Here is a 15899-nt window from a genome sequence, read left to right on the forward strand (position 1 = left end):
ACAACATGGAAAACCCACATGCATGATGGGTAACAATCCCTCCAGGCGTATCAATCATTTCTTGCGGATACTGTAGCTGGAGGGCGGGGGGGACTTCATTGCACATAAGTGGTGGATAAACATGATTGTGTGTATGTGGAATTTATACAGTGTTTATTTTGTTCTGCACATGCTAACCTGTGGTTTTCATGCAGCTGTGTGTATAGTGTATTTCATGCATGTAAGTTTTCCTGTTTGTCAATACCCAAAGAGTGTGTGAGTGTGTGTGTGTGTGTGTGTGTGTTGCTCCCTTGTGGGCCACAAAAGAGCGCATGGCAGTATGGGTAATGAGTCTCTGCTGGCCGTGGCTGTGTGCTGGAGTAAATTACAATGGCAGGAAACAATCAGGGGTGCTGCTGCCCTGCGGAGTCTGACTGACCTTGAGGATCCAGGCTCCACACATCACTACCTGTCCCCACAGTACAGCCACCACAGTCTATTTGCTAATGTGTCCCATTTAATAATTTATTAAGTAAATAATGCATACCAAGGAAAAAACAAATATCTTTGCTGACCCGAGAAAATAATGGCACTGAAATATGGAAAACAATTCAAGACCTTGACCTAAACTCGGGGAAAGATTTAACAATTCGTTTCCAAACAACTGCCTGCTTCCATAACAGAGGCCCATGATGCATTACTTTGGTTAAAACAGTGGTGTGAGTGGCGTTGGAGCGATGCAGAGGCATGCCTATTCATTTGTAAGATGTCGCTTCAGATTTCTCCGGCACCGGATTGATTGCTCGGAGCGAATTCCAAGGCCGATGTCTCTAATGAAGTCAGTGGCTCTACAGAGTTCCTGGCTCATGTGTAATGTGGCAACCTTCTGTCACTTTCTATTAGCAGATGCATGTAACGGGAAGCAATGATGAAGAAGTGCAGGTGGAGGGGAGCGCTTACCGTGGCACCAGGTAGACCTCGCTCTCCGGGGAAGCCTCGAAGACCAGGGGGACCGTCTTTACCTGTGGATCCCTGTGGTCCATGGTCTCCCTAATAACACAGTCACACATAGTCAGGGTTAGTGTGGTTCACAACATGGTGCATCATACAATATCATAACACTTTTATGTTCTGATATTATATATCAGGGAAAACGTCTTTTATATATATCTGATGAGCAAAATTTTTTCCAAGATAGATAAGAAAAGATAAGATTAGTTCAAATCTTCTTTATATGAATGTTATTTATATAAATACAGACTATTTGTCATGTACTGCTGTAACAATGTTACCTTTGGTCACACAGAGGTACTTTCTACGGAATAACTACAAATTTGAGTTTGTTTCTTTCACTTTGTTTCTCTGCTCACTCTGTGACAGTCTATCAGTCATTACCATGTTCAAATTCAAAGTCAGAGACTGGAACTTTCCTCTTTAGAGTACTCTCTTGTTTTATTATTTAAAATTGAGTCATCTACAAACTCAATTTTAATGTGACGTTTTTTCTTGTGAAATGATAAATTGGTCTTGACACGGTGTCGATAAGGGTTTAGAGATGCAAAGCATTTGACAGCTAATTCTTGAAAACTGCAGCACACCCAACTTCAGAAATGTCTGCCTCCTCTGAGCCCCCCTGGCGAAATGTGTATATGAAGACATGTTCCAGCATTTATGTATTAAACATGAAGCACTACCATGCACAGCTGGTAACTGAACAAGAGAGGGCTCTAAAAAATAATACTACAGATTGAAAAGCATATGAGAAGCAAATATTATATACACTAATGGCTTTGTACATCACACCAGCAACAGATGTGTACTTGTTTTGTAGCTGACATGCATCTTAATGGGCCATTAGCTGCAATTAGTTTGAAGTATGTAGGTATTCCGTGGAATCATTAGCGCCGTCTCCACAGTCAATACACAAGCCTCAGTGCTGATTATACGTTCACATAGTCAGCCACAACAAGAAGCAGACAGATGACGGCCTTTTTACACTCAATGTGTGTTTGGAGACAGATTCTTTTTTTTTGTGTAAGAGGTTTCAAAATAAATAAAAGTTCAGGGGCGACTCCAAAAATATGTGGAAGGAAACTTCTGAATGCTTACTACCAAAAAAATGTATAAAAATGTCAGCTTCTGCAGCTGTTCGCACACTCCTCCATCTTCCTTCAGCTCACAGACTAAACTCTAAAAACTCCATTTGTTTTCTGCCTCCTCAAAGGAACCATGCCAACACTTTGCTGCAAGGTAACTTTATTTAGTTCTTGGTTTGTTTTCTACAACACATTTCTAAAACCAAGACATTTGACTTCAGAAAAACCTACTCCTGACTTCTCTCTCTTTTCTTTTCTGTTGGCAGGCTGACTTTATCTGCAAACAGGGAGGCACAGAAGAGTTGGCTTGAGAGGTATAAGAGGATTTGGGCTCCGCTGCCAAGACCTCGACAAAGTGTCCCTGGCATACTGATGCACCGGCCTGAGCAGAGCGGGGAGGGAAGAGGTTCTGTGAGTGGCGGAGGGTTTGGAGTTAGCCGATGGACTTGATTAAACTGTCTGCTTGGGGAAGACGGGGAGAAAATGAGGATCTGAAGGAGGGGATGGGGAGCGGGGCCATGCTGAGTGCTCCTGGGAGTCAGGGTGGTGGTTTGGAGCAGCCCATACTTCTACAAAATGGCCACTGTCTGCTCCTAATGAGCACTCAATTGCCGGGCAGATAGATCCAGGGAGGGAGGGAATGTCGCCAGATGCTCCCTGGATCTCAGCTACTGTATCTTCCACAGTCGCTTGCCAGAGCGAGAGTGATGGCGAGACTCAGTGCTTTGGCGTTTCTGGGTGAATTTATTGCTACAGATTTATTCCGGCTTTCTCCCCGTTTTATTTAAGCAATCCAGTAGTCTACTGAGATTTGCATGCCCTCAAGAAACATAACTGCTTGTGAATGCAGCAGGTTGCTTCTGCAAAATCAAATCATGTACAATAATTGCAACTGCATAAGTTCAATTTTCAGCCTGCCTATATGCTGTTGATCTCTATATCAACCTCACTGGCTCCGTCTCTTCTGTGTAACTAACACAAATTTATTATAGCTCATGAGAAAAGCCGAGCTTGCTCTTTTTCTTTTTATGAATTACGATGTGTATCTTTGAGCCAGTGGGTGAGAGAAGGGGATGTTGTGGTACTATGATAAAATAAATGAGCATTTATTTCAGATTAATAATTTTGAGACAGCTAACTACTGTCCTTCAGTATAGGAAATGTATATGATCAGTTTAAGCTCTAAACAATAAATGTTAGTCTTGTTTTTTCTACCTTTGCTCCCTCCTTGCCAGCAGCACCTGGAAGACCCTGTTCTCCTGGTGGACCTGGGGGTCCAGGGTGGCCTCTCTCACCAACAGGACCGGTCTCTCCAGTGGGTCCCTGAGAGGATATCACACAGTTTTATATTATTTACGGTTCAACATATCAACAATACCATATAAATCCTTGATAAAAAGGCACATGAAATCCTTCTTATTAAAATGTAACATTACATTACCTGGGGTCCAACAACACCTCCTGGGCCTGGTGGACCAGTTTTGCCTTGGAAACCCTGAGAGAAAGATGACAACAGGTTTATAACAGCAACAGAAACACACAGTGTATCTAATGAAGCCGCAAAATAAAGAAAGCATATTGATTCCACTTGAGTTTGTTTCAGCCGATAAGCAGGGATTTAGGTTGTGGGTATTTCCTTGATGTAGGATCAAGAGGCTTTTTCAGGTTATGTTCACAAATCAAGGACAGATTCTGTTATATTGAAATTCTGGGCAATAAACCGCTGCAGGTACTGTTCATTATCTAAAAAACTGCAATCATTAGAAAGTTGCTGAAAGAAATAGGAAACGTGGAGATGAGACAACGATCGTGAGGTGGAATCAAACCAGACGTTCAGGCGATGCATATTAATCTTGTTTACTGTACCTGAACATACAGCATCTAACAGCACCAGATTCCTTTAATCAGTGTTGATGAGACAAAAACAACCCAGAGCAAAAAGCCTAGTATCCAGATACCTGACTCCTTAGAGACGATAATGATGCTCAGATTCCTCGGAATGTGTAATTATGCATCTGCTAGCTACCTCATAAACCACAACTTCATAAGCCAGTGGTATTATCATTCTGCCACTGTAGACCTAGATTTAGTTATTGCTCAATTTCAGAGAGGTGACACACTCTATATATATCCTTATTAGGCAAAGCTAACTTTTTAATATTGTAGGTCTAATAATGGCATTTCATAGTGATGTAATTGTGTAATTTATACCATATGAAGACGAGTGATTGGTTAAGCTTGAAAAAAATATTGATCTTGTTTCAATTCTTATTGGTTGCAAAAGTAAATTGCATTATACTATGTTACGGAATTTTCTGATTTCATAGCAAGTTCCTACTATATAATCATACACTCTTTTTGGTTCTATAAGCTTCAGGTGGTGTCTCTAGTCCTATAGGTTACAGAAATACCTTGTAAAATGTATTTTGAACTATGTCATTTTTGGGACTGTGGAAGTGGTCTCAGAGTTACCACAGAGACGGGTGAAAACAATACCCTGCTTGCTCGACTCTAATAATAATAATGATTGTCCTTTAAGAGTTAACACAGCGTTCTTCAAGGTAAATCACAGAAGTTGAACGATAAAGTTATGCTACAAGTTTCCTGATTTGCATTACAGTGTTTCCTATGGATATGTTGTGATTCAAAGAGCAGAACAGGACAAGGCAAAAACGATATAGGACTCAACACTGTAGCACAAATCAGATGAACTTCCGTCTTCTGGGAACGGAGCAATTCAATCTGCATTGGTTTGAGTCTTTTCTCCAATTACAGTATCTACAATCCAATGACTCTACAGTGTATTCGCCAAATGCCAACCCAGCACGAAGCTTAGAAGTTCACTGAATCAATACAGCAAGAGTCTACAGATGAAACAAAGAAAGACTGGTAACCTTAACAGAGGTCTCATAATGCAATGGAGACCAATCACAATCTGCTAAATGCTAGTGTATTTCCAGGCACGTAACTGGTAAGTGATGACAGACAGTGATTAGCATTGAGCTAATGCTCCATGGACAGAGTGCCGGTTGTACGCTGACTTTTCATTCTGATTTCCGACTGATCTTTGGATCCCCTGGTCATCAAACCCCACATGTTCCGCTTTTGTAACTCATTTCATCTGTAACTTGTTATCCCACAGCCAATCAAAGTCTTTAAACCCCAGCTCTGAGAAGGCCGATCCTGACTGACTTACTACTCCAAGCTCATTGATCAGTGCGTGTTGTGAGTTATGGTGATGCAACCCTCAGGCCGTTCAGTTACGGCATCGACCCTGACTCACAGACAGCAACTCAAATCTTTATCTGCACTTCCTCAAATGCAACGTGTGTTGCCGGGGCTTTGAGCGTCTTTATTGCTGTGATCAATTCTCATATTGCATGCTTGTGAAGCCTGCTCATCAGACCATAAATCTACAGCCATAAACACCTTAATGAAGACTCTTGCGTTGCTACTTGTATAGCAGCAGAGGCAGGGAAGCACTCGTGTGTGTGTGTGTGTGTGTGTGTGTGTGTGTGTGTGTGTGTGTGTGTGTGTGTGTGGTGTATTACGTTATCTATAGGAAAGAGGCAAGCGGTAAGGGAAGCTTTAATGATAGAGGCGATGATCTGTCAAGCTTTTAGTGGAATTTATTTCCCTCTGAGCCTCATCAAACCAAGGTGCACCGATGCATACCAAGTGAGGGGGAATCGAATCCGAGAGCAGGAGATTGCAACTAGGTGTGATCAAACCAAACTCTGCTTGGTGTTTTCTTTTGTTGTTGATGAATTCTGTGTCTTCTGGATACGGCGTCTATGCATCATCGGTGCAGATTTAGCACAACCATTTCTCTTGATAAAAAAAACTCCATGCTGTCGTAACAAATATTACTTAGTGTTGTTATTGCTCAGATATTTTAGAGAAGGAATTGTCACAGAGCCTTGTTGCAACGGGACAAAAAGTTCAGTTTCCTGCCAGTGGATATTTGTAAACTTGCCAATTAACAATAACACAGAAGAAGGATGTTTCCCCAGCTTCCTGTTGTCCGTCAGTGTCTGAACTGTCTGGCTTTCCTCAGACAGAATGAAGTGTGTGAGTGTGCATGTTTGTGAGTCTATGGAGACAAGCAGATAGTTCACAAGGGGCTATATCATCAGACTTCATGTCTTTGGTAGACATGTCTGCCGCTCTGCCCCATGTGTATCGCTGATTCAAATCTCCTGGATACAAGAGCAATAGAGTTAAGAAGTGGAGGAGGAGTGTGTCTGTGTTGTGGTGTAATTGTGTGTGTGTGTGTGTGTTGGGGGGGAGGGGGGGTGTTGGAACTATTAAACATAATTTTCATTTTTTTTCACTTTCATTTTTGGAAAAACTAATTCTAAAACCTATACAGGAGGAGATACAATCCTTTATTTGCAACCGCTGTGGAAATAGAATGAATCTGTCCCGAGTGTGAAAAATAACACTGAGTTCCCAGCGCGATGTGAGGTCCTATGTTTCCAGACTTGGTGAGAGGTTAGAGGCAGAGGCCACACAGGATACTCACCGTTTCTCCTCGCTGGCCAGGGTGTCCGGGCAGCCCATCTTTTCCAGCTGGTCCCTGTGTAGAAATTAAAAGTCACTTCTACCATGTAACCCAGTACATTCACTATCATCACATTCATATCTGGTTGAGAATGATGGCACTTCGAAATTGTCCCTGGTGTTGGACTAAAGGTTTATTTTTCTGAGCAATGAGATTTTATTGTTGCAAATTTGTGCAAATGCTTTGGGCGCAATATACAGTACAAACATAATTATAGTTAGACTAACGGAACACTAATGGAAAAATAACAGGCTCTGTTTTTTTTTGAAGAACCAGATCATTGGTTGAAGCTATGAATCTAAACCTGAATCGATAGGTGGAAATTACCACTTGTCTACCGCCTCAATTGGAGACTGAGAAAATGGGTTCTGCTTCAATAACAGTTAGATTAATGATCCCTGCACAGATTTATGGATATTGCTATATATTACTGCACCGCACCCAATGAACTCCTTAGATTGAATCAATCGTGACTTATAAGGTTTGCAAATGAGGCTAATTTGCTATTAATACAGTCAAGGAAGTGAGAGTGTAGACATTGTGCCCCAGGAATGAGCTTCAAACTGCATAATTTCCACGCTTCTTTTTTTTTTATGTTGAGCTGTCGATGGCTTATATTGGTGGAGGAGAAATACTCACAGGGGGGCCCTTTGGTCCAGGGAAGCCCACGGGTCCCTGGGGTCCTTGAGGTCCCTGCAATCAGCACAGACACAGATATATGAGAGATGCACAAAGAAAGAAAAACACAAAAACACAAAATGTACCAAGAAGATTGGGAGCTGCATGGACATCGTGTGGATGTGGTGACTGTGACAGAAAATGAACCAAAATTATAAGGGTGAGTGAGTCACTGTTCATCAGCCCACGGAGTCTATGCTCGTAACACTGATTCATTACAGGGAGCACGCTGGAGTGGCACAATGCATAAAAGAAAAGGTTTCATCCCCTGTCCTGCTGCAGAGTAAAGTGTGGAATCATAAGGTCTCTCTGTCTTTTCATTAGTCCAACTTGGTTTAATCTTACAGTTAGCAAATGCCTGAGGAGTGATATTTTTTTAAGGGGAACATTTCCGTCCTTAGTAAGCGAGTACTGCTTGATGAGGTAAAGGTCAGCCTCTTTCAAATCCACAGGTTAATATCAAAGGGCAAAGGGCTGTGATCATGTAATATAAACCAAATTATAGGGAATCACTGGATGTGTTTCCCGTGTACTTCACATTAAATGACCCAGAATGATCGTATTGTATTCTAACATATTGTTAATAATAATACATTTATAAATCTTGTAAGTTCCTCACCTAATAGAACTTGTGACGTTTTAAGAAGGGCCAATTATATATGTCATTGCAAACTGTATACATACACAATAGCTATTAGGTTTAAAGTGACAGAGAGATAGAAAACAAGTGAAAACGAGACAGAAAAAGAGAGGAAAGTAGAAACCAATAAAATATCCGACACACAGAATGAAGGTTTGGATCAGGAGGAAAAACTGGTCAGTGCAAAACTTACACAACATAACTGACGAGATATTCATATTCAAGAGTTGTGTGTTGAAGTTTGTTTTACGGTGAAATATGTTGATGATGTGAACATGTGTTTCTGGAAAGGTACAGAGTATATTGTTGAGGAGTTTGGGATCTAGGGGGGTGCAATATAAATCACATATGAAAGTCCTGTGAAAACCTGAACTCTATAAGAAGCTCCACACGTTTTAGCCACATGTTCCCGGAGAACGTTTAACCCCTGATACTTAAATTGGGGTTGATTGATATCGAGTAATATGCACAGATTTGATATTATATTTTTCAAAACAAGAGATAATGATAGTCTAGGCGTAAGGCACCAACTCAAACACCACCTCAGTAGTGTTTTGCAGATGAGTGGTTCTAAGTCTACTGGGACTAAACTTTTATTAAATGATGAGTCACCTTGTCCTCACTGAGTTACTGTACCTGGCTGTGCGGCCAATATAGAAAGCAAGAGGTGCCTTTACAGTGTTTGCTTACACTCTTGTATCCCTGTTATGTGTTTTATCTAACAGAGGGGAGGATGTTCTCTGACAGGCTCCCTGTCGAGCTCTGTCAGAGTCGTAATAAAATCTGCTTCTCCGTGTGTAGCCTGAACACAAACTGAGCTCACGCTGCAGCTGCCTGTTTTGTTTCATGTCTTCCTTGGATTTTCTTTGTTAGGCAGCAAAAAAAAAATCGAATTGCTCTAAAACTCCACTGGAAATATAACGGGTATTAAATAAGCTGGCACCGCTGGAAGGCTTTTACTGTGAAGCAACTGCAGAGATTGTTAATTTTGCCACTGAGTTCGCCACCCAGGGCTTCCACACTACGAAGAAATCATCCTGTAAATCTAACTCTGGACCATTTTCTTTTGTCTTCTGTTTGATCATCAGTTCAAAACGCTTCGGATGAGAGATGTACTTAATTAAAACTCTGAGGACTGAGGCCGAAGGGAAAGAACAGTTATACTGCTGTCTGTAAGAGGAAGATAGGAACATGAAATTTAGGATAAACCCCAAATCACAGAATAAAAAGTTATTCTTCCTAAAAAAAAACTTTTGGCAGCTAAAACATTTTCGTTATTGATTAGGAACTCACAGTGGGACTATGGTCATTTTAAAATCCTTCTCATTATCTTTAAAAGCTGGAGGATTTGACCAGAATAAAAGCTCCTCTATTGAAGAGAATTCACACTCTGACATCTTAATAGTAGAGATGGAGCCACTGTAAGCGTAATTTCTTTTAAAGCGTGGACTGAAAACGTATTTCAAAATGCTTGTTTGTTTTCACATGCATTGGAACCATCCCAGACTGTGTGTTAATATGGACTTACTCTCTCACCGGGCGGGCCTGGAGGACCATCGTGGCCTGATGTCCCCTGAAACACACAAGAATATATCATCAGTGAACATTGAGCTTCAATTTTACATTTTGCATATGTGGCGAAGTTGAAGTTCAGATATACGTATGTCACAATGTTCAATTTAAGTTTCATTTTTATCTTGAATACAGTGTTTCACTAGTGCAACCCAGGGAGAAGCCCGAAGTCAGTGTGACAGTTTTAGAAATTGTACCTTGGGACCTGGTTTTCCTGTCGGACCCCTGGCTCCTCGTCCACCGCGAGGACCCTACAGAGGAAAAGATACAAGTTACAACAGTGTAATATAATGAAGTCAAACCGTAACACTGTCAGTGTATATATATATATCATTCAAGTGGATAAACATTAAAAGATGACTTAACACTATGCGATCACAGTACAGTACATACCGTTGGACCTCTTTGACCTCTTGGACCAGCTTTACCTGCAACACCCTATTAGAATAATTGTTGGAAAAAAGTGCACTTCAGTTAATTTCTTCATGACAACAAAAAGTCCCAGAGTTGTGTCTTCACAGCTACAGTAAGCACTCTTTGAATGGAGGTAATATTTCCACTGCTCGGCTGACGACAGCAGCAGAAACAGCCGCCAAATATAACCAGTGAAAACGTTTCTACACTCAGAAATGGTTTTCTGCCTCTGAGTCGACACCGGACGAAATTTGATTGAGAAAAATGTATTTCATACTTTCGTAGATGTTCTTCAAAGTGTCCATGAATACTGTGTACTTACTGATGTACTTAGTTGCCAATAATCAATAGTTTTAGTCAAACCTGTGCCTTGAACCATTTCTCGGCACTCAACACTGATTTTTCCAAGTCTAGAAATCCGGGTATTTCATGGAGGCATGATTGTGTCCACGTCTTTTGTTTTGTCCTTCATAATGGGAATACATTTTCTTTTCTGGGAGAATATGATGGAGTGGTGACTTTCATACACAAACAGGCAGAGAGAGTGTGTGTGTGTGTGTGGGTGTGTGTTTACTTACCCTGGCTCCTTTCTCTCCGTTGGCTCCAGGGAACCCAGGGAAGCCGCTCGAGCCCTGTCAATAAGAGAGGGAGATATGGAGGGAAATGAGAAAATCAAGCGAGAGGCTGGGTGGGTCACTGCATGCATGATAATGAGCGTTCTTCCTGTATTTATCTGCACTATTATTGAACGGGTGGATGTCATCCCCAGTCACTTTCACGCATTCAACACCATGTAAAATCCCTTTGAATTTAGAACAAGCTTTGTCATATTAAACCAAATTCAACACTTTCCTTCCTCTTGAGATTATTAAAGCTCTCTTTAATGGAGTCAAAATGTTCTAATCAAAAAACACATTAAGTAATATACCTGCAGGTAAAAGTTTAAATCAAAATGATATTTCCTGCCTTCCATAGACAACACATCAAATTCCCAAACTCACTCACTCTCTCTCACACACACACACACACACACACACATACAAACACACAGGAGGATTTTAAGACAAAACGCTTAGCACAGGGCCGCTGTAAACACAAGATAAGGTGACATTTTTTCTTTAGCCGAACATAGGATTTTAAAAAGGGCTTACCTACTGTGCAGCGCCTCACCAAATGTTGCATTGGTAACATTGAGTAAGACTCAAATCAGTAACTTTCTCCAGATGTAAAATACATCACTCTTCTGCTTTGTCTAATAAACTATTGTCTCTATAAATGAGTAAATCTTTAACGTTTTTGTCATCATGTTTTGAGATTAGGAGTTGATTTTAAAAGCCCTTAGAACAACGCAAAATTCAAATAATCCACTATTCCCACCAGAATAAGTTGATTGATTGATTGATTGATTGATCGATCAATGTTTTTTCCCCACTGTGCAGTTTGTACTGATACTTTATATGGTCAAATATATTGTTTCTAAAATCCATTTACACGCAATTAGTAAACTCTCCAATGGGAACGTTTTTCTGTTTTGTGTCTAGTGATAAAAAAACACTGATGCAGATTTACTCACCTTTGGTCCTTGTCTTCCTGGATAACCTGGTAATCCTGGGACACCAAGTTTACCCTGAGAAACACAAACAACACACGTCAGCACAAAAAAGAAAATAGGAAACATCCTTAGTAGTTTAGCTATGTTCCCTTTTCCTTAAAATGTAACTATCTCAAATGAGAATTACTAGCGGAAACGTTAGGGAGCTGAGAGAAGTAGCTAGATTGTAAGAAAGATGGTCATGTCAGCTCCAATACAATAATTATGTTAGGGCTGTACTTGTATTTATACACAAAATCTATACAACTACAATTTGCTAAAGTCATTCTTGATCAGTGTAGAAGATATATAGGGATGCTGATTATCCAAGCTCAAAAGGAATCTAGTTTGCAGCATCTATTCTTTTAATGTGCCTCAGAGATTTGGTAGTTTTGTACACAAACCCAACTGCTGGGATACTGACGAATATTGACGTTTTTTAGCAATCAGCTAAAAAGGATAATCACTTATTGACTTAATTTGTATTAGCCACAATGTAATGCAATCTAATGTACAATAGAAACAACTTCAAGTCAGCATGTATTAAAATTAGCCCTGAGGTGAAAAGAATGGTTTCCAAGGAGATGCTAACCTGACTAATCCAAATGTCTAAGTCTATGAATGGTCCCAAAATATCATAAATGCAAGACGAGCTATTCAACAAATGGAATAATAAAAAGGATAGACTCCAACTAAGCCTATTAAATCTAAAGTAGGAAAGAGGAGGGTTAATGTTAATCCGAGTTCAGATCAGCAACACAGTTTCTCTGTGGCTCCTTTTCGAGCTGATAACATCAGGTCTTCCGCTTCAGCTGCAATTACTGTATATTCAGCGAAGGTTAAAAAGTCAAACAGGAGAAGAATCAATTTCTTAGAAAAACCCATCTGAGTTGGACTCCGTGCATCAGCATGTTGGTGGTACAGCTGCATTCTAACGTTTGTTTTATACCCAGGTGAGCAGGTTATTGATTAAAGATGTGGTGTGGAGAAAATCTCAGATGGGTCTGAAGAAAGAAATTATCCTGCCATGTTTTTACATGTGCGAGGAGTTAGATAATATTTAAAAATATATATATTTTCTGCAACAGAATCGTATAACGTATCCACACATAAGAAACTGTACCTCCACTGTCTGAAACTGCAGAACTACCAGACATGGAGAATTGATATAAAAGATAATATCCAATGAAAACAACAATACAAGTGCTTAATTCAAACGGGTTATGTCAAACTTGCCCTAATGTTCCAGATATTTGTGAAAGTGCTGAGAGGGAAAAGTTGCTTTAATTTATTTATTATGGGGCTGTATAAGGTTATAAGGCTTATAACTGGAAATAAAATTCCTTTAAGTGCCAAACTCTGAGTAATCAGAATATACCCTGAACACTTTATTTGAGGTCTGCAGCAGTTGCTACTCAATGACTTTACACAGTCACAAGCCAAAACGATTTGACTGCACCCCAATGGAGCCTGTCTAACTTTGGAGGGACTAACTTATATTGTAAAAAGGATAAACAAGAACTTCACTCCTGTTTTGAAGTCTGATATTTTGAAATGTCATCATTTTGAATGAAATGTTGTGTTGCTACGGTTGCGGGGGAACATACTCACTTTTTGTTGACTTATTAATGTTGATATTTATTGAGTTAATTAGAGCACACAATTACACACACAATTGGATTACCTTTTCTCCGGCAAGTCCAAGGGGCCCTGCTTCTCCGTTGGGTCCAGATCGACCTTTAGGACCCTCAGGACCGTCCTCTCCACGGGACCCAAGCATGCCGAGCTCTCCCTGTAGCACGAACAGGGAAAATACATCGAGTTGACGTCAATGTTTTCATGCGTATTCATGAGACTGTTGATGTTATTTCAGTCAAGCTCCTCACCCGGTCTCCTTTGATTCCCATGTCTCCCTTGAAACCTGGGAAACCGTCCTCGCCCTAAAATCAGACAAAGAAGAAGTTGACGCATTTGCAAGGAACTGTTTGGGTATTTCACTCCATTGTCATTTCAAATCATGTATTAATTTCATCACATCTCTTCATCACACAGGGAAACAGAAATTTATTTATTTTACGACATGTTGTGTTTGTTAAGCATCTGTTAAAAATTCAGCCTGCTCATGTTCCCTCTGTGTATCACAGGATCGATGCTGCTCCCTGCTGGTCAGACTGTAAAATAGCACGTGTTAGGCCCTCCTGTTTAGCTGTTGTTCGATGAGTTGTGTTGTATTAACATGATCTACATTAAGCACCAGCATTAGTCTTAGTTGGGATTTGGATTATATTAATTAATTATAAAATTGTATCAAAGGCACATGTTTTACATTCTTTTAAGTAAAACTAAAAAGTTCGTAGCTCTGTCAAACAAAACCAAATGGATGCTGAAGGTCACTGTACAAGTTCAGCTAGATCTTTCTTTTCTTTGACACGTTGTGCTTCTAGTCTGTCACCTGTCCATGTTTGAGACCCTATCCTATGCATAATGCAGCACTGAGCATGTCTGTTTCCAGCAGCTCGCTTCACGAAGACCATACACACATGCGCACACACACGCGGAGACACCTGAGGTAAGGCACATCCTTTATTCATAACAAACCCTTTCTCCTCAAGGTTTTGGCTTTTGAACCTCTTGCTATAAATAATTCAATAAAAACTGATATGAATACCTGTCACCGCAGTCAGAACAACACCCCTAAGTCAGATAATTGATTTTATACAGCGGCATAACTGTATTGATCTTACATAAACGTCAGGCATATTAAAAGGGAGCTTGGATTAATCTCTACATGGTGACACACACGCGCAAACACTTCAAAAGCGCTCAAGATGGATCGCAGTGTTGTTTGAAGTCCCGATCATTGCAGCTTTACAAACTTCAAAAACCGATTGAGGGTCACGCTAAGAAAGTCTCTGTCTCCACTGAAGATTACTATCGACTGACCTCTGCATAGGGCTTTCAGCCACTCTCTGCAGCTCAAAGGGTTCAAAACAAAGTTGGGAGTGCAAGTAGTGGCCACAGCAAGAGAAAGAACAACTGGGACATGCATATACTGCTAATATACCCAAACTTTTATTTTACCGTTTAAACCTTCTTTTCAAAGTTCGACAAATCCTGTCTGAACCGCAAATTAAATTTTGGTCTTTGACAGAAATGAACCCTTTGAAGTAAGTCTGATTTAGTCAGCTAATTCAATTTTATCAAAGAGCACGAGACACAGACCTCAGGTAGATTTATAATATTAGAGGCTGGGAAATGCAAAGTTCACAAATCAGAATGAAGCATCTGCTATGTTTGTACACTATTTTGATTCAAAATTAATTATTTCCAGAAAATGTGTTGACAACCGCAGAACTCTCTGTCAACAAGGTTCATTTATTTTGCAAGGACATTAGTATACATATGATTCATGGCCTCTTTTGGCTCATTGGCTTCAGCCCAGTGTAGGTGGGCTAAATTAAGAAACAATGGCTTTACCTTCTCTCCCTTTCCTCCCTTGAGACCACGGACACCATCAGCTCCCTTTTGAAAAAGAAACATACAACCATGAGAAACACTTTACAGTTATGTGCGACATGAGAAAAGAGAGGACTTGCTTAAAGGGTCACTTTGTTAATCAAATGGCAACATGGTCGAACAGAAACCGTACCTTCACACCACGAGGGCCGGGATAACCGATTGGACCCTGTGGACCGTGTGGACCCTGGAGAGAAGAAACAAATGAGAACTCTTTATCAGAATATAAATGTAGGTTCAATTTACTTCAGCTACTGTAGCCGAGAGGAGTACTCTTTACTAGTTGTTTTTTTTCTTTTTAACTGCAATTATGTTTTAAATATACTGACTAGTTTAAGTAGTAGCAAAAGACACATCAGTATGATAAAACCTCAGATGAATGAAAATGTTATTTACTGTTCCCAATACGAATGATTGATAAAACGTAATTGGATTTATCGAAACAAACATGGTTTATCTTTGGAGTGAGATGAGTTGTAATTTATAAATGATTTGTATCTGTATATAATCAACTATTTAAAACATCATGTTTACTTGGATAGAATGATATCAGCACACGTTCAATAAACCTACCTGTGCTCCCTTCTCACCAGTTGGCCCCTCCTTACCAGGATGACCCTGTAAAAAGAACAAGTCACACAGTTGTTTAAGGTGGTGGTTGCAAGAGAAACATTTAAACTGAACATAAGGACGCAAACAAATCTGTCTTATTCAACTTTTGAATGAAACAGTTGCAGCATCTTTGCAAACAAGCAGAGCAGCATTATATTTTCAGCTGTGATAAATCCAATACAGCAAACATGGTCAGAAACTTAAATATTTTATCTGATCCAGCAACAAGACAGGATT

The 15899-nt window shown here is 40.1% G+C and overlaps 1 protein-coding gene across 12 annotated transcripts in view; it reads right to left on the reverse strand.

Moving 5' to 3' along the window:
* Nucleotides 1–15899, reverse strand: part of col11a1a (collagen, type XI, alpha 1a) — a 75239-nt gene that overhangs the window by 25058 nt on the left and 34282 nt on the right. For all 12 annotated transcript variants that reach the window (XM_034572209.1, XM_034572220.1, XM_034572210.1 and 9 more), the window contains 15 exons: nucleotides 15624–15668; nucleotides 15184–15237; nucleotides 15012–15056; nucleotides 13421–13474; nucleotides 13219–13326; nucleotides 11517–11570; nucleotides 10522–10575; nucleotides 9923–9967; nucleotides 9727–9780; nucleotides 9486–9530; nucleotides 7279–7332; nucleotides 6601–6654; nucleotides 3517–3570; nucleotides 3291–3398; nucleotides 940–1029 (listed from right to left, as the gene is read on the reverse strand). In XM_034572209.1, the coding sequence (XP_034428100.1) occupies nucleotides 940–1029; nucleotides 3291–3398; nucleotides 3517–3570; nucleotides 6601–6654; nucleotides 7279–7332; nucleotides 9486–9530; nucleotides 9727–9780; nucleotides 9923–9967; nucleotides 10522–10575; nucleotides 11517–11570; nucleotides 13219–13326; nucleotides 13421–13474; nucleotides 15012–15056; nucleotides 15184–15237; nucleotides 15624–15668 (918 nt within the window). The remainder of the gene's footprint in view (nucleotides 1–939; nucleotides 1030–3290; nucleotides 3399–3516; nucleotides 3571–6600; nucleotides 6655–7278; nucleotides 7333–9485; nucleotides 9531–9726; nucleotides 9781–9922; nucleotides 9968–10521; nucleotides 10576–11516; nucleotides 11571–13218; nucleotides 13327–13420; nucleotides 13475–15011; nucleotides 15057–15183; nucleotides 15238–15623; nucleotides 15669–15899) is intronic.

This window comes from Hippoglossus hippoglossus, chromosome 20 (genome assembly GCF_009819705.1).
Source record: "Hippoglossus hippoglossus isolate fHipHip1 chromosome 20, fHipHip1.pri, whole genome shotgun sequence".
Lineage (NCBI taxonomy): Eukaryota > Metazoa > Chordata > Actinopteri > Pleuronectiformes > Pleuronectidae > Hippoglossus > Hippoglossus hippoglossus.